The sequence below is a fragment of the Ostrinia furnacalis genome, unplaced genomic scaffold, assembly GCF_004193835.3.
Source record: "Ostrinia furnacalis isolate ACB-3 unplaced genomic scaffold, ASM419383v2 OfSCF6005, whole genome shotgun sequence".
NCBI classification, from domain to species: domain Eukaryota; kingdom Metazoa; phylum Arthropoda; class Insecta; order Lepidoptera; family Crambidae; genus Ostrinia; species Ostrinia furnacalis.
This window is the reverse complement of record NW_021136244.1, coordinates 8,849-35,127: the sequence shown is the minus strand read 5'-3', so window position 1 is coordinate 35,127 and position 26,279 is coordinate 8,849. Positions and strand designations below refer to the sequence as shown.

Here is a 26,279-nt window from a genome sequence, read left to right as displayed (position 1 = left end):
GCGCACTGTGAGACATCTTAGTAATGTTTGTGAATACGGGCGTAAGATTAGTTCGTGTGTCACCCTGTGCGTCCACGCGCACTGTGAGACCGCATAGTATTGTTTGTGAATACGGGCTTTAGTCACAAAATACAGTGTGAGTCACGTTAAAGTGTACATATGAAAATAGATGAAACAAGACCTATTTTTATCGACAAAAAAGAGGTCAAAAAATTTTTGAGATTTTTTTTTAATTTTTTATAGATTTTTTTTTCTTCGAATTACTTATTGTAAAGAAAACGTAATAACTTTTAAACGAAGCGGTATATCCTGATAAAAAAAAAACAGTAATAATGTTAAATATCAGGCAATACTAAAAAAATACATAAAATACACAAAAAATGCCAACAAATAATAAAAAATGATACTTTTTGAAAAAAAAATGCTTAAAAATTCGTGTTTTTTTGGTTATTTTATTTTCTCCAAAAAATGCCCCTAANAATTCAAATAAATAACTTACCTCCCCGAATCAACTGGTAATTTGAAAAATGAAAATTCGGTATTTAATGATGAGTTTAAGCAACCAAATACCGAACAATTATAATACGACTTTTTCTGTTCACTCATTTTCGTCAATTTCGCAAAACAGAATAATATCACAGGCGGTTGACCGGCGCGTGACTCAAGCGAACATTTACAGTCTTAAATCCGTATTCACGTGTCATTTCGATAGAACGATTACTCGATCGGATCGCAACTCAGTGATTTGACATTTGACGTTTAATCACTGGCATCCGATCTAACCACACTTCAAAATAGGTGAACTGCAGAGACACGGTCGAATACGCATAACGGGCGTTTAATACGTGAATACGAAAAGTGACTCCAGCTATCAAATCGCTTGCATGTAGTTCTTCTTCTTTTCGTGTCGACAACAAACCTACACAGTGTCAGCCCAAAACTCCGCCACAAGAGTGCATGTAGTTGAAGTTTTGATACGTGAATTAGGCCACTGGTTATGGGCAACGCAGGACCGTTCGTGAAAATCCTTGGAGGAGGCCTATGTCCAGTGTCACAGCATTAGGTTGAAAGGAAGATCAATTATTATAATTTAGAAATATTAACTTACATTTGTTTTGTCAATTTCAGTGTCAGTCTACCGCGTTTGACAGAACAGAGGTCAGTAGAGTGTAAATGTCAACGTGAAATTATGAACTCCGTAAATTACAATGTAACGCGTGAGTTTGTAAACTAACAGTGGGTTAGATTGTAATCTAACTACGCCAGATTATAATGTGACGGGACTCATAATTTTACGGTGACATAAATATTGCGTACGGCTTGCTTTTCTGTCCAACTCGCACTTGCTCGATTTTATTATGTTGTGTGTCAACTGCTAAGTATACAAACATAGAAAACTGCGTCAGCTATGTTAGCTAATCTAAACTGACTGATCTTAGCTTATGACTGCAGGCTTCTTATGCTTGTCGCTAGCTTGACCCCCATCGTCCGCTGGACTATTGTGGAATAACCACTTCTAACACAAGCATCTATAGTCTGGTCTGCGAGCACGTAGAATTTTGTCCAATGACCTCAAGCTACCCATCCTTATCGCTCGCGTGTAATTATGTTGATGTCGCGCTCGCACACTCACTTCGGGCGCCCGTCGCGCACAGTCGCGACAGGACAGGATGGGTAGCTTGGGGTCATTGGACAAAATTCTACGTGCTCGCAGACCGGGCTTTATTAGCTTCTTTGCTAGAGAGTTTCATGAAAATATAATTTGGAAAAAAGAGTTAGCTGTTCTTAAATCTTTGTGCCTTATTTACTGCTAAAGCTTTTCAAATATTTATCAATGATTTATTTTTAATAGATATTTTAAAATTATTATTTGTTTCAGTAGTATTTTCATGGAGTACGCCGAAACGGATTCAGATACTACTTTTGATGGTATGACATTTTTATATGTTGTTACGATATTTTGAAACTCAATGCCTGGTGTTACGGTCTAAAAATAACATTTTGAACTTGCTGTGTTAAAAGTTTACAGTATTATTTTTTATCCACCGGTATTACTTAAAAAGTATAATTTATAACATTATTAAGTTAATAGGCCAAATCACAACGATAATTGTCAAGTAATTATTTAACTAGATAGACCGATGATCTGATGAGGGTTCAAAATTCAAAACATAAGCTGGAATATAATATTAACAAGATTGGTGTGAATAACACAGCATGTTTATATAACAGATATGACATCAGCATTCGGCAAGCTGTCCAATTGGGACACGCTGACGATTCAGCAGAAGAACGAAGTCCAACGCGGAGGACTACCGCAGCTGTGGATGCCAGAAGACACTTTTAAGACCTGGCTGACCGAAGCAAATGGTAAGAAACAGTTATTTTAAACATTATCCTCGTTTTTGCCTATAGTAATAGAGGGTCGGCCTCCTGCAAAGACTAAATGACCTGATGAGGATGATAAATATCCATATTCCAGATTAAATAGCTGCACTTACAACTATTCACCTAAATCTTGGGTTATAATTCGTATGTTTTATTACGGTGCACGAAATACTTCGAATAGACACTTCAGAGAAAACAAAAAAGGCAAAATATACAAACTAAAACCTCTGACACAACATTTAGTACTTAACACTTATGATAATCACCCTGTATATTTCCTAAAAATACTTATTTAGTGTTTCTCTGTTTGACAGTGGCGAACTCAAAATCCTGGTTCAACAAAATGTTGAGCTCGTACCGTGATGAGTGCAAGCAGGACAGCCTGCGATGGCTGAGAGAGACGGATAGATGGCCGAGGCGACACTTCGATATATCTGTGGTAAGGAAATATTTACTAAAGTAGATAACTCCTGGTTATGCTCAAAGGGTGATGTACTATGTATAAGAATATCATCCATGTATACTAAAAATACACATTACCTATAATTGATTTTTTTACTGTTTTTTTGTCTGTAATACATTATGGGGCTTCGTAATTCCAAAAAATGACTATCTACATACGTCAAAATATGTCAAAAATACCTTATTAATGGTATTTTACGTAATTTATTTTAGGTAACGGAACTGATAGAAGGCAACGAGTGGAGCGAGCAAGAAATGAAGACGCGATGTGATATCAGGCCCTCAGACTGCTTGGTGGAGTGGGCAGCTAGGCTTATGGTCAGGTAAATACATCAGAAACGTAAATACGACTTTTTAAAAACCTTCTCCTTTTTTTAAGTGGGGCCGTTCAAGTATTACGTAAGCACCAAGGGGGGGTGGGGGGGTCTCTGTTTTGCTTATTTTGGATGACATGGGGGGTAGGGGGTCTAGATGATGATTACGTCATCGTTAGTTATTTCATCATTGCAAACGTTGTGATAGGGATAGAGACATGCGATTTTTGGTTTTACGAAGGTAATACGATAGAGAATAATACAAAGTAATAAAAACCACCGGTTATAGGGGCATTTTTTGGAGAAATTTATCAAATAACCAAAAAAACACGAATTTAAAAGCAGTGTTTTTTTTTTTCAAACAGTACCTATCATTTTTTATTATTTGTTGGCCTTTTTTGTGTATTTTATGTATTTTTTTAGTATCGCCTGTTATTAAGCATTATTAATGTTTTTATTTTACCAGGATATACCGCTTAGTTTAAAAGTAATTACGTTTTCTTTACAATAAGTAATTGGAACAAAAAAAAATCTTTAAAACATTAAGAAAATATCTCAAAAAATTTTTGACCTCTTTTTTGTCTATAAAAATAGGTCTAGTTTCATCTATTTTTATATGTACACTTTAACGTGACTCACACTGTATAAAAAACATTTATAACTAAAAATGTTTACGTAAGCATAGGGGGAGGGGGTAAGTGCTTTGCTTACTTTTGATGACAAGGGGGGCGGGGGGGTAAAAAATGGTAAGAAATCTGCTTACGTAATACTTGAACGGCCCCAGTCGGTTAAAAAAGTATCCTAGACTGCATCCCACTTAACATCAGGTGCGATTGTAGTCAAATAACTGGTGGTGGTGGTTTGTTATTTCGAATGACAGTTGCTAGTCTCATATACCATTTAAAAACTAATATTTAACAAGCAACTTAATGTTAATGGATCAACTTTATCTTTTTTACTAGCCTTGGCTATTAAAATCTGAAGCGCACGAGGAAAAAGATATCAATCTAATGTTTTATTTTATACGAAAAGAGTAACAAAAAATATTTTTGAATTAAAAAAAGAATATAAAAAATCTCAATAAATCTGAAAATATGTTAGCAACGAGTCAACAAGTTAAACTTAAACACATTTTAAATTCCTACACAACAGAAGAGCGCAAGCAACAGAGCAGGACGGAGAATCAGTTCCGTCTCGCTCTCACGAGTTGCTGTGGTGTAGGACGGCCAATGACAGAGGACTACCGCACCTGGTCATCAACTGTGCTGATTTAAACGCCCGGTGAGTTGGTAGGGTAGTTGAAAAACACCAATCAAATTCGTAAACTCGACTAAAGCCTGGTCCGTGAGCCCGTAGAATTTTGTCCAATGACCCCAAGCTACCCATCCTTATCGCTCGCGCGTAATTATGTTGCTGTCGCGCTCGCACACTCACTGCGGGCGCCCGTCGCACAGTCGCGACAGCAATATAATTACGCGCGAGCGATAAGGATGGGTAGCTTGGGGTCATTGGACAAAATTCTACGTGCTCACGGACCAGGCTTTAACTTAATTAATGGCAAATATTTTTAAACTTATTTTGATTTTGATTTTCAATTTAGATTGTCATTTTGTTTTTAATTTTAATGTAAGGACTCATGTCTGAAATAAATTCATTTTATTTTAATTTCAAGGCAACTAAAAATCCATTTTTACAGCAAATACATACTAAAGAACGTAGCACATTTATAAACCCGGAAAGGTATCGTAACCGTATCAACTCGAGGCTGTCAGTATTCTTTGTATCAAACTCCATACTGCAACGCACACTTAGGCCCAGAACAGACGGTGAAACGCAACTGCAACGAAACTGCAACATTCTGATAATTCTGATGAATGAAACTGCAACTGAAAGTTTCAAACTGGTCGCGTCATGTGTGGTCTCTCAACGGACGCTATGGCAGTAACTTAGATGCAACTCAAAAGTAACTAACAGTTGCAGTTTCGTTGCAGTTGCCTTTTACCGTCTGTTCTGGGCCTTATTCGCACTGTAGCGTAAACGCCTTGCCTCGCGGTCAGCGCGCGAATGGCGATGACAGCTCGCGAAAGGTGATACGGTGTTGATCCCTTTCCGGGTTGATAAGTCTGCTATGATCTTTAACCTCATTAATGATACCCAAAATGCACAATAAATGGCAATGCCAGATTTTGTATGGAAGGTGGCTGGCGTCTTTTTTTTTTTCGCGCGGCCATCGACCAAACTTTGTTTTTTGATTACAAAATAGTGTAATAAACCAAACTTACTATGACATGTATACCTCTAAACTCAGTCTGAACTGTGTTACGAGCATTAGAAGTTTGATGATTTCACATACTAGATTTGCTTTTTGCGCGCAAGTTTTGTAAGAAATTGCAACAAAATATTGCGCTATTTTTTTATTGCGCTGATTCTGCTCCATACTGATGTCTGGAGCCTTTAATGGATGGTATTGTTTGTTTACACATACAATGTCACTGTTTTGTGTAGTAGATTGAAGACAAGCCTGGGCTCCACTCATTAAAGAGAAGGTATTTTTCTTATTAGTTCGAAATTATCTTTCAGTGCGGCAGAGGTCAGCGAACAACTGTCGTGGCAGATCGAAAAGGCTCGTGCTATGAGGATCATCGGTTTGAACAGTAACAACGTTGATATGCTGGGCGACGCTTTGGCCTTACTTGGTGAGAAAATAACTTGACTTATTATCCTAAATGAGGCAGAGGGCGTCCACAACAGTCCTCCATCGTGTTCGGATACCGGGACCGGTATCAGGCCTGTTCATTTCCGCGAGTTTACATCGAAAACAAAACACGCACGATGGCCCACCTTCAGGATACTATACTAACATTGTCTCACGCACGCGTATTCTTGTGTATGATGGAAGAAAATAAATAAAATGGTGTACTAAATACTGTGCAGTATTTAACTACCTAAATAATAATAAAAATACAGAATGTACTTTTTTAAGTTGCCTCAAGACACTGAGAGGTAAATAAGTAGTTAATATTATTCATGATAATTCATGCTAAATCATGTATTTTCACAGCCCTATAGCTTCGGCGCAGTGCCGATCACTGACGTTTGTCAACAAAATGGTGCTTGACTCTTGAGACAGGCTAAATTACACCATATTGTTAATGACATTGAGCATACATTTTTTTAAATACCTTCGCGAAGAAAGACTTCTGTACGTAGTACTTATTATTATTCTGTGCCGGTATCCGAACACGATGGAGGGACCGGAACTTTCTCATCACTCGTTTCCACTGCTGCAACTCCTGTGTAGCCAGGATCTACAGCTTGACCGCCAATAACCCAACCAGTGAAGGTCATGTTTGTCTCGGTAGTAAGTCAACTGTTAATTGTCATTGAAATTAAACAAGAACATTGGAGGAGTTCGAAGTTAAGGTTCGACTTCTCTCCATTGAAAAGCGGATGACGTGAAAAACAAAAGTTTAGTCTTTGCTTGTGTTGATCGCCTCAACCCTCGCTACGCAGTCTATACTCGTTACCTAATTTTAATCTACCCTGGCGTATTCCTATCGAAGCCATAATAAATAAAAAGCATAGAAATATAGAATTGTGGCGTATTTTTTAAGGCTGGGTTGCACCACCTAACTTTAACCGTAACTATAACGATAACCGGACCTTTTTGTATGGAGTTAACAGACTTTTGACGTTTGTAAAAGTTAACTTAAGTTAACTAATTTATTATGTTTCAGAATCAAAGAAGGATGCATTGAACGAGTCTTCAAGCAACGATATTATAATGTGGAACAATTTAGCCGCTTCTCTACATCAGGACCTAGGATGTGAGTACTTTAATCTATAGGTCTACGGGACTATTCCCACCGCTGCAACTCCTGTGCAGCCAGGATCTACAGCTTGACCGCCAATAACACAACCAGTGATGGCCAAGTTTGTCCCGGGGGAAAGTTAAACTGTCATTGGACCCGCAACGAAATTAATCAGAAGAACATAGGAGGAGTTCGAATTTAAGGTTCGACTTTCCTCCATTGCAAAGCGGAGCGGTGACATTGACATATTGTGACGTGACAAAGCATACAAATCTGAATGTTGATCAACGACAATCAAACATCAGGCCGCTCCAATACATCAGGCACTGACTGACTTTATGCGCTAGCTATAGTCTGGTCCGTGAGCACGTAGAATTTTGTCCAATGACCCCAAGCTACCCATCCTTAGCATTGTGGTGACGGCAGAGTAGAATACATTTGTCACCAACCCCTACTCTTCCCGCGGGTGTCGTAAGAGGCGACTTAGGGATCACACATCAAACAGAACGGGCAGCAGAGCTCTCTAACAAACATCAATCTTTTAAACCCAACCCGCCTGCCAAGCGTGGGGATTATGGCAAAACCCTCCACTATAGTGGAGGAGGCTCATAGTCCAGCAGTGGACTGTAAAGGGCTGTTGATGATGATGATGACCCATCCTTACCGCTCGCGCGTAATTATGTTGCTGTCGCGCTCGCACACTCACTGCGGGCGCCCGTCGCACAGTCGCGACAGCAATATAATTACGCGCGAGCGATAAGGATGGGTAGCTTGGGGTCATTGGACAAAATTCTACGTGCTCACAGACCGGGCTTTAGACCTAAAAATGATCTGATAATGTTTCAGCGATAACCAAAGAGCAGCTGCAAGTCTTTATATCGAGCGCAGAACAGGCATCGCGGCGCAGCGTCAAGCTCGACAAGCCCTCGCTATGCGCGCTGTACGAAATGGCTATTGGCTTCTACGACGATGTATGGAGCGATGGTGAGATGAATGGTGTTCTATGTTTTGTATTCCTTATGCCAGTTTTCACCATCAATCCCTAATTTTTAAGTGATCCCTAAGGTAACACTTAACAGGAATTTTGTTTTTATAGGGGTCGCTTAAAAATTAGGGATTGATGGTCAAAGCGGGCATCAGCAACCTAAACTGACATTGGGCCGTCTTTAACCAACTGAGGCCCTGAGTGATTCATCACAAATACAGGAATAAATCCCTTCTAAAAAAGGGAAAATGCAAAAATTTACAACTATCAGCTGTTTGTTTAAATATTTTTTAAAGCAGGTGGAAGCCTTGGCCTTTCACGGGGCCCTGGGTACGTGCCCAAAGTGCCTAGTGGGAAAGATGGGCATGGCACGCACGCAGAACTGCTGACTATTTATATCAAATATCACACCCATTGATAACCGCAAAAGTTAATCTAGGCAACTTAACTTCTGAACTATGTATATATTAAGGCTTCTGTAACCAAATGACTGCGACAAATCATCACTTACCATCAGGAGAGATACAGGCCAAGAGCTTCCTCGTTGTGGATAAAAAAAATCCACCACTAATATCATTACTGGATCGAACTGGCAACCCTCGAATACGCACTTGGACACCATAACCTTATGGCTAGTGTCGCCTATTATAAAAATCAAATCATACTCGTACCAGGCCTGTTCATCTCCGCGAGTTTACATCGAAAACAAAACACGCACGATGGCCCACCTACAGGATACTATTCGACAAGGCCTCACATACGAGCGAACATTGACTCACGCACGCGTATTCTTGTGTATGATGGAAGAAAATAAAGAAAATGGTGTACTAAATACTGTGCAGTATTTAACTGCCTAAATAATAATAAAAACACAGAATGTACTTTTTTAAGTTGCCTCAAGACATTGAGAGGTAAATAAGTAGTTAATATTATTCATGATAATTCATGCTAAATCATGTATTTCCTCCGCCATTTTCCGCAGTTTGGCACCTCACGTCACATCATTTTACCGAAGTCAGCCCTATAGCTTCGGCGCAGTGCCGATCACTGACGTTTGTCAACAAAATGGTGCTTGACTCTTGAGACAGGCTAAATTACACCATATTGTTAATGACATTGAGCATACATTTTTTTAAATACCTTCGCGAAGTAAAACTTCTGTACGTAGTACTTATTATTATTCTGTGCTCGTACTGAAATACCCAATCAAAATTCCCTCATTATAAAGTTCATACGTTTCCAGAATCGTCCGACCAAAACGACCTCCTATCCAACATGGCGGATCTCCTCGGGCTAATGATAGAGCTGGATCTCATCCAACGAGCCGAGCTGTTCCTGGCCGTCATACTGAACAAATTAGATGAGTTTACTGCGGAAATGAGCGAAGAAACAGCGAGGAATGTTTTGGAGAAGGTATGTTTAAAATCATCATCATTTCAGCCACAGGACGTCCACTGAATACAGGGTTTTAGGTAAATGGGTATGTGAGCCGACACTAGCCCATGTTAACATGGGCATATAAATGGTATGGTGAAGTCAGAAATTTGATATCTTCATTTTTTTTATTTTCATACAAAATAAATTTTATAAAATCCGCTTTGTATGAAAAATAAAATAATTAAAATGAAGATATCAATTTTCTGACTTCATCATACCATTTTTATATGCCCATGTTAACATGGGCTAGTGTCGGCTCCTATACCCATTTGATTAATTGGCCTATACAGGGTGTTAGGTAAATGGGTAGCATTTACCTAACACCCTGTACAGGCCAATCAATCCCCCAATGATTCCCATATTGCCCGGTTGGTAGCGGCCTGCATCCAGCGCCTTCCTGCTACCTTTATGAGGTCGTTAGTCCACCTTGGTCGGTACCGAAAAACGCAGCGTGTGACTTCCATCCACAAGGAGGATCAACGACCTTATAGATCAGATAATAGTAGAATAATAGGACCATTCCGACTCTTCCCGTGGATGTCGTTAAAAGCGACTGAGTTCCAAATATGCGAACATCAGGCCTCCCTAACCCGTCTTGCCAGCATGAGCAGTTTATTTATTTATTTATATTAGGGAAACAAACAATTTTGATATACAGACAAATAATCACACAAAAAATAGGACAGAAATCAGCAAAGTTTCCACATTTAAAATTAATACAGAGTGCAGACTAAAAATTAATTAAATAGTAATAAATTATACATTAATATTTCTAAATGTCAAATAAATACAATGTCAATTTTATAAAATGAGTTGAGTCCAAATCATCCATTTGTCTCTGGTTTCTCCAGGCTTTTTATTTCGTGGGTTTTCTGTCATTTGTCCGCGAGCTGTGTAGCCACTTGGTCGCCCCACTAGTCATAGGACATGAACTTAAAAAATTTATTTTTCTGTTATTCATGTTTTTAGCGGTGAAAATACCATATAGCAACATCTAAGTTTTTTATTATTTTACTGATTTACGGGCATATTTTTCACAATGAAATTCAGAAAAAATACCTTTAATAGTCAGAGACCGATACTTATTTATTTATTTATTCAGAAACTCAACAGCTGTTTTACAATATTCATGTTAGTTTGATGAGCATTAAATCTAAGCCAATTAAAGAGTTTCCTAGCTGCTTAAATAAGTTCGTACATTATTACATTTTATCAGGTAATGAGTACCAAGCGCTGCATCCTCAACCATGCCTTACTCACTCATGATTGATACTGTATGTGAAATGTCGCAAATATGACAAATATTCGATGAAATACCTACTTCTTTCCAGGTTTCCCTCCTTCCCCACCTAGACGACACATCCCTAGACCAGCTCAGGTCCCATGTTCCCCTCTTCCCCCCCATCCTACAGGACTTCCCCTCGCTATCGGCCGCCCTGACGTCTGCAGACGACAGCTGGAAGAAACAGTTCCAACTGGTCTGCGACCTCCGATACTCACTGTTGAGGAGGTGTGAGGGACTGAAGAGAGAGATTAGTGGTAAGTGTTTTAGGTTCCGTAACCAAATGGTGAAAAGGACTCCACTGTACATCTGTTTAACAGGCTGTAATGTATAGTTCAAAGATTTTGAAACGTCAAGTGACAAAAATCAAAAACAAACAACTCAGCATTGATAGTAGGGATGTTATGGATATGTAGTTTCGGTTATGGATACGGTTACGGATATAGGAATAATATTATACCGGTTACGGTTACGGTTTCGGATATTTTTTTATTTCGGATATCCGAAAGTTTCGGTTACGCTTACGGATATCCGTAACATCCCTGATTGATATCCCTCCTAATGTCACAATAGACTATTTGACACCATTCCCCAATATTTCGAAATCACAACTTTTTATAAGTCACTTCATTCAATTAATTTTAAAATACCTGTAAATTAAGATTTTTGGTTGCATTGTAATTGAAGAAAGTAGTAAAATTGACAAAATAGTGACGTCACCAAAATCTATTGGAAAGTATCGTTTTGACAGTTTTAGAAAGTACGTTTATTGATTGGTGGTGTCAAATATATCCCACAAAAAACATTCTGTAATTAATTTAAAAAAAAATAAAACCGACTTCAAATGCGTGAACACAAAAAAAAACTAAAAATTAAAAATATTGCGTATAAAAAAGTTCATCCCCAATTTTCCACCCTTGGGGGTTGTTTTTTCTATTATTACATTTAAATGGGACCACCCTTTGTTTTCGGCGTATTACCTATACGCCGAAAAAAGATTTGTTCAAATCGGTTCATAATTATTGGCGGAGTTATCGCGTAACAAACATAGAAAAAAAAACATAGGTACGGGTCGAATTGAGAACCTCCTCCTTTTTTTTTGAAGTCGGTTGAAAAACTAGCCAAGTCTCGATGGAGCTGCTTGTTTATCTTTAAAAAGTAATGAAATCTAGACAAAGTCGTGCCAAGTCTATGGTTCCTTACTGCGATTTGTTTATTATTATAGTTAATGTTGTGCACTGCCGTGCCCGCAGATTTTAATGGTTGTCCAACGTGGCAATAAACGGAACTAATGATCCAGCATTGATAGTAGCGCCCTCCTGACAGTTATAACTGGGACAGTTCAGTGTTTATCTCATGAACTGTGACAGCTAGAAAATTGAAATTTTCAACAAATAATAATAATTCTGCTGGCCCATCGTAATATAAACACTTAATTAATCTTATTATAGATCAGGTACTTGGCAATGCCCGTAGCTGATCTTTAATTTTCCAGCTTTTAAGCTGAGGTGGAAAAAGCACAAAATATAAATAATAATAATAAATATTTTATTTCCAAAAAGATATACATATTCTTGACTTAAATAACAATGTACTTAAACTATGCACTAGATATTAACATATTTAAATATTTACCAGTGAGACCCAAACTAAGCAGTATAGCTTGTAATACTAAAAACAATAAAATTAATACTTATTTAACCAATTTTTTGTGCACCCGCTACCAATCGTGGAAATGCTTGGCGGCCTTTGTCCAGCAGTGGACGTCATTTGGCTGAAACGAACCATATTTTTGTTGCAGATCCCACAAAATGGCAGAAATCTTTTGAGCTGCTGAAAGACAATATATTTGATAATCCATACTCATTACAGAGTTCGGAATACAACGTGTTAGCCAAGTATAAGCAAGATCTGTACATGATCGAAGACTATGGTAAGTGTTTCTATAGTTTAGTTAGAAAGGTCATTGCAGACTTATCAACTCAGAAAACTTCTTTACTTCCTCTTATTGTCCTAAAATCCTTGCTAATCTATCAGAAACTTATCTGTCAGATTAATTACATCTTCTGGATCTGCTTCATTAAGTAGCGAAATATCAGTAAGTACTTTTGTTTATAAGGTCCTTGATAGCCTATCAGGAACTTATCTGTCAGATAAACTATGAGGCACATTTCTCTAGTTTCTCGTCTAGAGTACGAGAAATCCTCTGATTACCTATCAGGAACTTATCTATCAGATAAATTCAGAACATATTTGTCAGATAAATTACGATTTAGGTTCATTGGTCTCTGATAAAGATAGCTGGCAAATAACCAGTGATAACTATCCCTTGGTACAAGCCTATCAGGGACTTATCTGTCAGATGAACCACAGCTTAGATTTACTGGTCCCTGATAGAAATATCTGACGGACAACCATTAATAATTATCCCTTGCTACAAGCCTATCAGGAACTTATCTGTCAGATAAATTACGATTTAGGTTCACTGGTCTCTGATACAGATATCTGGCGGACAAGAAGTGATAACTATCCCTTGGTACTAACCTATTAAGGACTTATCTATCAGATAAAAAACTACTTTTATGCCCGTTTTCACCATCAATCCCTAATTTTTAAGTGTCCCCTTTGAAAACAAAATTCATGTTTTGTGTTACCATAGGGGTCACTTAAAAATTAGGGATTGATAGTGAAAACGGGCATTAGTTTCTTAGACATCTGGCAGATAACCAGGGACCAATCTAACGCGTGAATTTCTTTTAGAATCTACAGATACCCAGCAAAAAACGTCAACGCTAAACAAGATATTATCTGAACTATACAAGAAGCCACCGAGAGCCACGCTACGCCTGTCCCAGCTTTGTCCCGCTCTCGCCAAGCACACTTACTGCGCGAGCGAGCGGGACGCACAGATGTCAAGACTACTGGGACTCGGAAAGAAGGGTGTTGTGAAGTTCTATGAGCAAGTAAGTATTATACATTATAAGGCAATTTTAGCTAGAAGAAATTTTTTTTTTTTTTTGGGAAACTGACACGGGACTATTCCCACCTCTCGTTCCCACCGCTGCAACTCCTGTGTAGCCAGGATCTACAGCTTGACCGCCAATAACACAACCAGTGAAGGCCAAGTTTGTCCCGGGGGGAAATTAACTACTACGGAACCCTACACTGCGCGTGGTACGACACGCACTTGGCCAATTTTTACAGAATAGTAACATCACGAGACCTTTCAACCGGGCAATCTGGAAGTCATTGGGGGAGGCCTATGTTCAGCAGTGGACGTCCTGTGGCTGAAATGAAGATGATTAACATTCGTTCGTTCGTTCGTTTCAGCCGAAAGACGTCCACTGCTGGACAAAGGCCTCCCCCAAGGATTTCCACAAAGACCGGTCTGCGCCGCCCGCATCTAAGCACCTCCCGCGACCCTCACCAGATCGTCGGTCCACCTAGTGGGAGGCCTGCCCACGCTACGTGTTCCGGCTCGATATTAACATTATTATTATTATTCTTTCATCCAGGTATCGGTCTTCACCGATGCTGTCAGCCGTCCAGCAGTATTATCACTCTTGCTCACTGATGGGACTGTCCGTCGGTACATCCACAAAAGTGGTGATCGCTTGCAAGTGGAGCGAGCGGCGCAGCGAGCGGCGGCGGCCGCGGCGACGCTGGTGCGAGGGACCCGGCTGCGGTATGAGGTGAGCGGAGCGGAGATATTTAGCGGAGAAGCCAATTTTAGGACCGGGGTATCGTAGAGAAGATCGTGGGTAAGTAGGATTTTGAAGCAGAACGAAGCGGAGATGGCAGTGTTTCTTAACATATTGGTCCGTGGACCCCTGAGGTGTGTTATTAAGAGGCTCCTTAAAATTGTGCTTGATTTCCTAAAGGGTCTGTGGACAGTGGCTGGCAAAATGCCACGGGACCCGAGCCGAGGGGGCCCCGGCCCAAGACCCTAATCGCCATGCTTCAGGGCAATGGTCCCGGGGCCCCCCTGAAAAATAACCCTAAAGCCCGGTCTGTGAGCACGTAGAATTTTGTCCAATGAATGTTGCTGTCGCGCACGCACACTCACTGCGGCCGCCCGTCGCACAGTCGCGACAGCAACATAATTACGCGCGAGCGATAAGTATGGGTAGCTTGGGGTCATTGGACAAAATTTTACGTGCTCGCAGACCAGACTATAGATACGTCAAGGGCCATGCGCAGAATTTGCCGCACGTTCCTCGGATGGAATAGTTATGCCACACTCCGTAGACAAAAAAAGGTTAAGAAACGCTGGTCTAAAGGTGTGACAATCTCTTGCAGGTGACCCCACTCGGAGAGGACAGCGGGCTGATAGAGTTTGTCGAAGACTCCACCAGGCTCCGCGATATGATCAACAGCGTTTATGATCTAGGTATGAAGGCCATCCTTATAGGTAGTATGCTCTTCCAACTGAGCTACTTCCGTCGATAAACTCGTCGAAATTTTCAAGTGTAATCGCGGCCATAACAACATACACTTGAAAATTTCGACAGGTTCATCCAGTGTCTAAGTAGCTCAGTTGGAAGAGCAGTCGCCCGGCAAGCATAAGGTCGTGGGTTCGATCCCCGCCTTAGGCAGTTCGATTTTACAAGTTGTTTATTTAAAATTTCGTTTTTTAATATTTAAAATTTTCCACACACATAAAAAGACCCTGTTTTAGGCGATGAAAAGTGACAGCAAAGTTAAGAAAATTACAAAACTTATAAATAAAAACCTTTGTTCTAAAAGTAAAAAAAGTATTTTTTTTCTAAAAGATGTCAAAAACTTGTCTTTTTCTCCCAGATCAAGTGGACATTGGCGCGAGAGCTGAAGATGAAGAGTTGATCCTGTCCTCAGCATCCTTGGAGCACTACCGCAACTTTTGCAGTCAAGTACCGGCCCATGCTCTGAGGTAGGAACACAGGCTTAATAGAAAGAAAGAAAGAAAAGTCATTTATTTGGCACACATTAACCCCCTTACTAATAAAAAAGTTACACAGTTGTTGAACACTGTTTTAAAATGACATTTCCATACTAAACGTCACTTTAAAACACTGTTCAACGAGCGTGTAAGTTTTATTAGTAAGAGGGTAAGAATGCTCGGTGTTTCTTTACGAGATCGATTCAGAAATGAGGAGATCCGTAAACGAACTAAAGTCGCTGATATAGCCCGACGGATTAGCAAGCTGAAGTGGCAATGGGCAGGGCACATAGTACGCAGAACTGACGGCCGATGGGGCAGTAAGGTTCTGGAGTGGAGGCCGCGTACCGGAAAACGCAGCGTGGGACGTCCACCCACAAGGTGGACCGACGACATCGTACAGGTAGCAGGAAAGCGCTGGACGCAGGCCGCTACCAACCGGGCAACTTGGAAAGCATTGGGGGAGGCCTATGTTCAGCAGTGGATGTCATGTGGTTGAAATGATGATGATTTAAGAATTACATCTTGATCTTCATCTTGGAGCACCATCAATGCTCTGAGGTAGGAACACAGGCTTGATAGAAAGAAAGAAAGAAGAAATGGCAATGCCAGATTTTGTATGGAAAGTGGCGTCTTTTTTTTTCGCGCGGCCATCGACCAAACTTTGTTTTTTGATTACAAAATAGTGTAATAAACCTTACTATAACATGTATACCTCTAAACTCAGTCTGAACTGAGTTACGAGCATTAGAAGTTTGATTATTTTCATACTAGATTTGCTTTTTGTGCGCAAGTTTTGTAAGAAATTGCAAAAAAATATTGCGCTATTTTTTTATTGCGCTGATTCTGCTCCATACTTCTAATGCTCGTAACTCAGTTTAGACTGAGTTTAAAGGTATACATGTCATAGTAAGTTTGGTTTATTGCACTATTTTGTAATCAAAAAACAAAGTTTGGTCGATGGCCGCGCGAAAAAAAAAAGACTCCAATTTCCGGCATTGTCTTTTATTTGGCACACATCGGGTGCGTTTGGCGGATGGCAATCGTTAAGCAGTAAGCACAAGATGTAAATTATTAATGGGTAAGAATTACATCTTGATCATCTTGAGCTTGATCATAATGATCATCATCAGGTCATTCAGTCTCCACTGCAGGAGAACGACCCTCTCTCATTTACCAGAGGCAAATGGAGGATTTGGATTGGACGAATTTGGGAGGTGCGATGTGGAAGTCATTGGGGGAGGCTCATTTTCAGCAGTGGACGTCCTGTGGCTGAAATGATGATGATGTAACGTACCTTACTGTCAAACATGGAAATCATCGGGGGAGGCCTATGTTCAGCAGTGGACGTCCTGAAAGGGAGGATTTCGGCCAATACGTTATAAACGTCTTAAAAGTAGAGTTGCCACGAATAGTGATTTAGCCGAATACCGAATACCGAATATTCGGCAACGCTGTCGGCCGAAGCGCCGAATGTTCGGCGGCCGAATATTCGGCACAAAGTTCATGCTAGTCGAGCGCGTAAATAATAATACGACAGGTTGCCCTGTCTCAATCGTGCGCGGGCGGTGTGAGGCTATTTGACTCTTTCATTCAATTGCGAGTAAATCACGTCACGGCACGCATTGACAGATTAATATAAATTACAAATTTCTGGTCGCTACTTTTCTTGATCCACGCTTCAAAACAAGTTTCCTAGGTTTTGTTCAAGCAGAAAGAGCAAGACAAAAAATTCTTATAGAAGCTCTGAAACTAAGTTGTAATGATGAGTCTAGTAGTACCGATGACGATTCTTCTCCAAGTCGTAAGAGAAGAAACTTGAACGAAAATGATAAGTCATTTGAAATACACGACAGTTTCTGGAACTGCTTTTAGTCCAGTAGAATTAGCTTTTAAATCGGAAATAATTCCTACAAAAGATTTTATTGTTTTAATGGCTTCATTGGTTGCCCATTAAGACTCTCCTAAGTTTTCGACTTCGACGGAGTTGTGCATAAGTGGTGGGGGCCCCCGAAAGGGGCATTTTTTCGGTTTTCCGGTTATACCGCGTAAAGGACTTACCCTATCAAAAAGTGGTCTTCATGACGGTTGAAGGGCACTTAATCCTGCATTGAATAAGACCAAATTCATATGTTTTGGACAAACCGTTCTCGCGCTAAAGTTCGGCAAAGTAGAAAATATACGTATAATTAATGAGCAGCGAATCAAACTCGTGAGCCTTGTTAGGGTTACACTGGTTAAGGCGACCCTTTACAAGGCTTGGAAGCATGTGGGTAACAAGCCATTGGACGTGGAGAGGGTCATTAATTATACGTATATTTTCTACTTTGCCGAACTTTAGCGCGAGAACGGTTTGTCCAAAACATATGAATTTGGTCTTATTCAATGCAGGATTAAGTGCCCTTTAACCGTCATGAAGACCACTTTTCGATAGGGTAAGTCCTTTACACGGTATAACCGGAAAACCGAAAAAACGCCCCTTTCGGGGGCCCCCACCACTTAAGCACAACTCCGTCGAAGTCGAAAACTTAGGAGAGTCTTAATGGGCAACCAATGAAGCCATTAAAGCAAAAAAATCTTTTGTAGGAATTATTTCCGATTTAATCAATTTTTGTGTTTAATTCTACTGGCCTATTTGAGGAAGTCGTTAAAGATAATATGCGAAATAGTAATGATGAGGAGAACGTGGAGAAGAATACTGTGGCAAATGAGATGGATTTTTATTTGAAATCAAATCGACTAGATCGAGAAGCTTACAAGTGGTGGTCAGCTAATGAAAAACAATACCCAAACCTCTCGAAATTTGCTAAGTTTATCTTTCTTCTCCCGGGAGTAGCGTGTATAGTGAGAGGTTGTTTTCTGAAGCTGGTATCATTTATGATGAAAAGCGTAATCGTTTGCTACCTTCAAATGCTGAAAAGCTTGTTTTTATCCATCACAACTTACAGCTGATTAATTTTACTTATTAAAGTATTGTAATTTGATAATAAAGACAAATCTCGATTAATATGATGTGTCCTTTTTTTCCATGACTTGGTATTCGGTATTCGGCCGAATAGTACCTATTATTCGGCCGAATACCGAATACCAAAAAAAGTGGCCGAATAGGCCGAATACCGAATAGTAGCCAAATATTCGTGGCATGTCTACTTAAAAGTCACGCTCAAATGAAGTCCTACGACATCATTTTGGACAGATGTCATTAGTGTGACTGCACGACCCTTTCTCATTTCATCATCATTTCAGATAAATAAATAAATCATTTATTTGCTAGAATACGGTTACAAATGGTTATAAAAAGAGAAGTTTCCAACATATTCTATCGTACATACGATGTGCAAATATTACCAAAAATACGATTATGTTTTTAGTATTAAAAAGTAGTATCATTATTAATTGAATATCATGCAAATGTCAGAAAATGATTATGAATTATTGAAATAGCACAAACATATTATTACAATAGATTCATACAATTTCAATGATACATAATGTCATATTACAGACACAGGACGTCCACTGTTGAACATAGGCCTCCCCCAATGATTTCCACATCGCCCGGTTGGTAGCGGCCTGCATCCAGCGCTTTTTTTCCGTGGGAGAGCCACGCTTCGGCATGAATGGGCCGGCTCGACCGGAGTGATACCACGGCCTCACAAAAAACCGGCGTGAAGCAGCGCTTGCGCTGTGTTTCGCCGAGTGAGTGAGGATACCGGAGGCCCAATTGGGGGGGAATGGGATTTAAAAGGTTGGTAGCGCACTTGTGACTTCACTGATGTTGCGGGTGTACATGGGCGACGGCAATTGCTTACCATCAGGTGATCCGTCTGCTCGTTTGCCTCCTATCACATAAAAAAAAAAAGCGCCTTCCTGCTACCTGCTGCTTCGTTTTTCTGTCGTCGTATATGTAACACAATATTTAACGTATTTTTAAACTTGATTTTTGCCTCAGATCAGCCATCGAAGCGAACTGCTCGTCGACAGAAGACTTTATAAAGAAGAAGCACAAGTTCGTCGAGACACTAAGCTTGCTTACTCTGCTGTGCTGGATATTCGGTAAGAAGTAGATCCTTTAAAACTGTACCATTTAAAAAATACTATGTCAGTGCCAGAGGTATGTGAGCGGAGTGTGTTTTTGTTACGTCGATTGTCAGTGAGAAATGAGATTTGTATGCTCCGTTACGTCATAATATGTCAATGTCACCCGTCTTGTGTCGCTCTCATAAAATAAATACCTCAGGCGCTGACTCAGCTAAACGCTAGACAAAAAATTTACTATACTACCGGCCGCCCGCGACTTCATACGCTTTTCGGTTCATAGGGACTTAGGGAGTAACCCTTAGTGGTTGAATTTTGTAAAATCCCGTCTTAGTGAGCACCTACGATCTGAAAGGAACCCTCATGCAAAATTCGAAACTTCTAGCACATGTAGTTTCTGAAATTTCGTGACGAGTGAGTCAGTCAGTCAGTGACCTTTCGCTTTTATAAATATAGATTAGTCTAAACAAGTAAAGACATTTCATTCTGATGTTTGAAACGACATTTCTGATTAATTTAAATCCCTAGGGCTAGGCGACCGTCATTTAGAGAACATGATGTATTCGCTCCGTTGCGGTGCGTTGTGGTGCGTCGACTGGTCGCCGTTGCTGCAATGCGGCGCGCGCGAGCTGCCGCCTGCCAGGCTGACCAGGAGCCTGCGAGCCGTGGCTGACACTAGAGGTAGCTGCGACACTACAACACTAGTCCAACACTACACCCGGCGAGGCTGACGAGGAGCCTGCGAGCCGTGGCCGACATTAGAGGTAGCCCCGACACTACAACACTAGTCCAACACTACACCCGGCGAGGCTGACAAGGAGCCTGCGAGCCGTGGCTGACACTAGAGGTAGCTGCGACACTACAACACTAGTCCAACACTACCTCAACACTAGTCCAACACTACAACATTAGCTCAACACTACAACACTAGTCCAACACTAGTCTAACACTACCTCAACACTAGTCCAACACTACCTCAACACTAGTCCAACACTACTTCAACACTACTCCAGGCTCCAACACAGTACATTGTTACTCAATTTTTAAATTTTAATAGATTTAGTACATAAGCCTTCAATGTGACTGTTTTCCCATCGTTTCCTGTAAAAAGAGAAAAAAACACTACTCCAACATAACATGGGGCACACTGAAACCAGCGCCGTGGCCTTCGTCACCATGGGCCACGGCATATGCCGAGTGGGGTCCCGTTGCAGTGGGCATCTTGCTGGTAATTGGGTGGCACTGCTCAGTTTACTCTTGTTTCTATGCTTTTTCTTCTTCTATTATTATGTGCCACTGTCATGTCTATGTAATTGCCTGTATCTTTCTTTCTTTCTTTCTAATTCCAACACTAGTAATTCTGACACTACTAATAGCACAATAGCAACTAGCGTCAACACTAATAGTACTAGCTACAAAACTGCTGGGTCCAAAAAAATAATAAATTGTACTGCATTCTAGTTTTAGAAGCGCGACTGCAAAGTCTACTGCAAGCGCTGCGAGACTCCAGCAAGCTGTTTTTACACGCTGTGAAGGGTTCCTTCAAGTGGATGGGACAGGAGTTTGACAGCAAGGTACGTTTCATCATCATAATCATCATTTCAGTCACAGGACGTCCACTGCTAAACATAGGCGTCCCTCAATGATTTCCACATCGCCCGGTTGGTAGCGGCATACATCCAGCGCCTTCCTGCTACCTTTATGAGGTCATCGGTCCACCTTGTGGGTGGACGTCTTACACGCGGCCTCCACTCCAGAACCTTGCTGCCCCATCGGCCGTCAGTTCTGCGTACTATGTGCCCTGCCCATTGCCACTTCAGCTTGCTAATCTGTCGGGCTATGTCAGCGACTTTAGTTTATTTCATCATCATCATTTCAGCCACAGGACGTCCACTGCTACGCCTACTTTATTTACTACAGGCCTTATAATAAATTACACATCGTGCTATGGAGAGGGCTATGCTCGGTGTTTCTTTACGTAATCGAATCAGAAATGAGGAGATCCGTAAACGAACTAGTTTCTAGTCTTGAATAGTTCGTTTTATCAGGCCTGTTCATCTCCGCGAGTTTACATCGAAAACAAAACACGCACGATGGCCCACCTACAGGATACTATTCGACAAGGCCTCACATACGAGCGAACATTGAATCACGCACGCGTATTCTTGTGTATGATGGAATAAAATAAAGAAAATGGTGTACTAAGATACTGAGAGGTAAATAAGTAGTTAATATTATTCATGCTAAATCATGTATTTCCTCCGCCATTTTAAGCAGTTTGGCACCTCACGTCACATCATTTTACCGAAGTCAGCCCTTAGCTTCGGCGCAGTGCCGATCACTGACGTTTGTCAACAAAATGGTGCTTTACTCTTGAGACACGCACGCTAAATTACACCATATTGTTAATGACATTGAGCATACAATTTTTCAAATACCTTCGCGAAGTAAAACTTCTGTACGTAGTACTTATTATTATTCTGTGGTTTTATCCACTCGGACGCGCCCCACTAATGTTTAGTCCCGGTCGCGCGGGGTGCGGGGAGTGTGGTCCGAGCAAGCCGTAAGGCATTATTGTAGTGTGCGTGTGCACTCATGGAGCATTTAGCGTGTACCGATAACACTCAAACATTCGCGGAAGAATGGTGGGGCGCGTCTTCGTAGATGAAACGATAATGTATTTTGTTTCCAGTACCCCATCATAGAAAACTACGCGACCGGTCGCGCCACGTCCCGCGAAGTGACCAAGCAAGCCGTAATGGCGTCCGATAGAGCCTACAAAGAAAGAATCGTCAGGCTACTTGATGATACCTTCAGCGATCTGGAGGAAAAAGAGGAGTACAGCGTGGTGGAACAGGTCAGTGGCATAATCATCATCAAGTCAACACTAGGTCATTTAGCCAGTCTCGTCAGGTCATCATCAGCATCAGTGATCTTTAGGATGATTAATCGTCATCATCATAGCGAACTACGTAACCGGTCGCTGCCTTAAAGTTAATACTATTCCTTCGGAATAAAGCAACAACCACGAGCTGTCAAACGAAACCGATTTTATGATGTCACAGGAATCAGAATGTCATTAGTGTGTCAGTTTTCAGGATTATTTCACTGATTTGTACATTAATCAATCACTGAACCAGTCAACACGTTTCTGACGCACATCTAAATATGTATAACTCAAAGGTGACTGACTGACATAGTGATCTATCAACGCACAGCCCAAACCACTGGACGGATCGGGCTGAAATTTGGCATGCAGCTAGATGTTATGACGTACGCATCCGTAGACAAAGGATTTTACGAAACTCCACCCCTAAGGGGGTAAAACGGGATCCACGCGTACGAAGTTGCGGGCGGCCGCTAGTTTCTCATAAACATCCACGATTTCTTTCGCGTTAAATCTGAAAAAATCCCAGAGCTCAAATTTTCAGCGTGTCAGTGCTAATAAACTGTTAAATAGTTGCAAAAATGGTTCTTTTACGTCGTATCACCCATCTCTTTTTATCACACAGTGTTGCTACTAGTGACATCTCGCTCGCTCAGTCCTTTGTTGCTATATTCCGCTAGGTATATTAACTTTATGGTCGGACCACGTCGCGCGAAGTGACCAAGCAAGCCGTAATGGCACAAAATATAACAGAAGGTAAACTCATGTATGTACCTCGCTTTGCATACCTCTCTCGCTCGCACGCTCGGCCGTCGCGCTAGGGTTGTCTTGTCATGTGTTGCGTTTATTTCGTTATGATAGAAAAATGTAACTCTTAATACTATGCAAGAAAGACAATAACAGATATCCACGTATACTTATTTATATTTAGTACGTTATTATAGTAATAGTTTGCAAACAAATACACGAGAAGGAAGTAGTATTTAGTTGAGTGGTTGACACTATTATCCAACTAATATTATAAATGCGAAAGTTTGGATGTCTGGATGTTTGTTGCTCTTTCACGCGATCACTACTGAACGGATTTTGATGTAACTTTACAGTATTATTGTTTATAACCCTGAATAATATATAGGCTATAATTTATGACGATCTGTGACAAACTAAATTTCACGCGGGTGAAGCCGCGGGCAAAAGCTAGTTATCTAATAATTCCTAAAACCTCTCTAAACAATTCGATATTCCTAATAATTGAGTTGGCTTTCAATTTCAATTGAAATTCAAATAAATAACTTACTTACCTCCCCGAATCAACTGGTAATTTAAAAAATGAAAATTCGGCATTCAATGATGAGTTTAAGCAACCAAATACCGAACAATTAAAATACGACTTTTTCTGTTCACTCATTTTCGTCAATTGCGCAAAACAAAATAATATCACAGGCGGTTGACCGGCGCGTGACTCAAGCGAACCACAGGGAACGTGTGGCGAACGTCTGTCTGTCGCGCCACGTCGCGCTCGCATTCGTCCAAGACAGTCTTGCTCGAGCGGTGTCTGTCTATGTGTGCGTGGCTCGAGCGCGTTTAGTATGGAGTTTGTCTTCTGTTATATTTTGTGGTAATGGCGTCCGATAGAGCCTACAAAGAAAGAATCGTCAGGCTACTTGATGATACCTTCAGCGATCTGGAGGAAAAAGAGGAGTACAGCGTGGTGGAACAGGTCAGTGACATCATCAATCTTCGACAATCAGTCCGTTTCTCCAGAAACTTCCTGTCCCGTACAACCAAACTGTGGAATGGACTGTCGTCTGCGGTGTTTCCGGACAGATACGACCTGAAAGCTTTCAAGAGGAGAGCGTATCTTCACCTTAAGAGCCGGCAACGCACCTGTAACGCCCCTGGGTCTGCGGGTGTCTATGGGCGACGGTAATCACTTACCATCAGGTGATCCGTCTGCTCGTTTGCCTCCTGTCACATAAAAAAAAACATCATCAGATCAACACTAGGTCATTTAAGCAGTGTCATCATCATCATCAGTAGCATCCGACAGATCTTACAAAAAGAGGATAGTCAGGATACCTTCAGCGATCTTGATGATGAAACAAAAGCTGACCGTAACAGCAAATTCATCATCATCATCATTTTAGCCATAAGACGTCCACTGCTGAACATAGGTCTCCCCCAATGATTTCCACAATGGCCGGTTGGTGGCGGCATGTTACACTTGAAAATGTCGACGGGTTCATCGAGTGTCTAAGTAGCTCATATGGAGTAGTCGCCCGGCAAGCGAAAGGTCGTTCCCACCTTAGGCAGTTCGTTTTTTTAAGTTATTTTAAAAACCTCTTACGTTATGTACATTATGTTTGGAATGTTTAACTGCCTAGCTTGCATCAATATTTATGACTATGTATGTATATTTTAAAGACTGTAAACCCTTAAAAAGGAGGCTGACAATAGTGACTGAGTTTCTTGCTCTGCTTCTTCTCAGCACTGGCCCATTTACTGTCCCGAAGCAGTGGTAGGGTTAGTACTGGGACGTGTAAAAGTGCTTCTTAAGCCTATTTTTTTTAACGTATTAATTTCTGTAATTTGTTGTTCCAGTGTGCCGAATAAATGTATTTTCTTTCTTTCTATTTGCAAAAATAAATTAGTTTTATGTTATCCACGGTAAGATTGATTTCTTTATGTACATTCCCAGGTGACCTGCCTGCTGCGTCAATGCACCGACCCTCGAATCCTCAGCGTCACCCGTTCAGGCTGGGAGCCCTGGGTCTGATCATCATCAGGTCATTTAGTCTCCACTGCAGTAGCATGATTCTCTCTAATTTACCAGAGGCAAANGCGTGCCTCTGAACTCTTCTTAAGCTGTTAGGGTTGCTGTCTAGTGAAAAAAATGATTAATCTACTTATATGTCATGAGGTACGTACCTCATGACACGTATATATGTAAGTACGCATTCATTATGGAAAACCTTGGGAGAGGCCTTTGTCCAGCAGTGGACGTCATTTGGCTGAAACGAACGAACGCATTCTGAGCAGTAGTCATGGTAGGTTAGGTTCCTATACTATCCTAAGAATTATTGATTACCTACATGGCCAACATACCTTTCAGCATCTTTAGGAAGCGAAAAAAAATAAATCCGGTAGATTTCTTTTCGAATTTAAACACCCGAACGCCGCACAATAATATTTCTTTCTCTTTATGTCCATTTTGTAATAATACTTCGATCATAGAATTATAATCATACTACAACGCTCGCCAGCGTCCTGACGGGCGCGCGCGTGACACTCGACTGATATAATACCCGCCGGCGGGGCGCTTCGCTGTAGGTAATTATCGGATGTACCGCGCGGAGTGAGCCAGGCCTGCCAGTAGCCTTATTCACGTAACAAAACTTCAACGACAACAAATCGCTGAATGCGATCTTATCGAGTAATGTTCTATCAAAATGACTCTTGTGAATACGGATTTAGAACTGTTTATCAATGGGACGACTTCTGAACGTCAGCGAGATCTTGACTGTCAAAATACGTGAATTAGGTCACAGATACAGTCAGCGTCAAATAGTTCGTGACACCCAAAGTGGCCAAAAAGTGACAACACAACCTTATTCCAATGAGGGCTATCGTTTTAGCGCTCACCAGTTAGCGCCACTGTAGAGTAAGGTCCTGTCACTTGCTAGTCGCGAAGACAGTGGCGCCAACTTGTGAGCGCTAAAGTGGTAGGAGGACTATCGCATTTGCACCCATCAAGAT

General features: G+C 40.9%; 1 protein-coding gene across 2 annotated transcripts in view; it reads left to right on the top strand.

Annotated features, from left to right (window-relative positions):
* Window positions 1-25,357, top strand: part of LOC114361837 (uncharacterized) — a 42,531-nt gene extending 17,174 nt beyond the window's left edge. For both annotated transcript variants that reach the window (XM_028317036.1, XM_028317037.1), the window contains 21 exons: window positions 1,129-1,158; window positions 1,880-1,929; window positions 2,233-2,370; window positions 2,703-2,827; window positions 3,064-3,173; window positions 4,317-4,445; window positions 5,745-5,860; window positions 6,902-6,991; window positions 7,823-7,960; window positions 9,205-9,374; window positions 10,730-10,937; window positions 12,482-12,613; window positions 13,441-13,643; window positions 14,196-14,372; window positions 14,980-15,070; window positions 15,481-15,589; window positions 19,551-19,654; window positions 20,165-20,317; window positions 21,098-21,210; window positions 22,329-22,493; window positions 25,222-25,357. In XM_028317036.1, coding sequence (XP_028172837.1) covers window positions 1,129-1,158; window positions 1,880-1,929; window positions 2,233-2,370; window positions 2,703-2,827; window positions 3,064-3,173; window positions 4,317-4,445; window positions 5,745-5,860; window positions 6,902-6,991; window positions 7,823-7,960; window positions 9,205-9,374; window positions 10,730-10,937; window positions 12,482-12,613; window positions 13,441-13,643; window positions 14,196-14,372; window positions 14,980-15,070; window positions 15,481-15,589; window positions 19,551-19,654; window positions 20,165-20,317; window positions 21,098-21,210; window positions 22,329-22,493; window positions 25,222-25,299 — 2,629 coding nt within the window. In that variant the 3' untranslated portion in view covers window positions 25,300-25,357. The remainder of the gene's footprint in view (window positions 1-1,128; window positions 1,159-1,879; window positions 1,930-2,232; window positions 2,371-2,702; window positions 2,828-3,063; window positions 3,174-4,316; window positions 4,446-5,744; window positions 5,861-6,901; window positions 6,992-7,822; window positions 7,961-9,204; window positions 9,375-10,729; window positions 10,938-12,481; window positions 12,614-13,440; window positions 13,644-14,195; window positions 14,373-14,979; window positions 15,071-15,480; window positions 15,590-19,550; window positions 19,655-20,164; window positions 20,318-21,097; window positions 21,211-22,328; window positions 22,494-25,221) is intronic.
* Window positions 25,358-26,279: the final 922 nt, after the last annotated feature.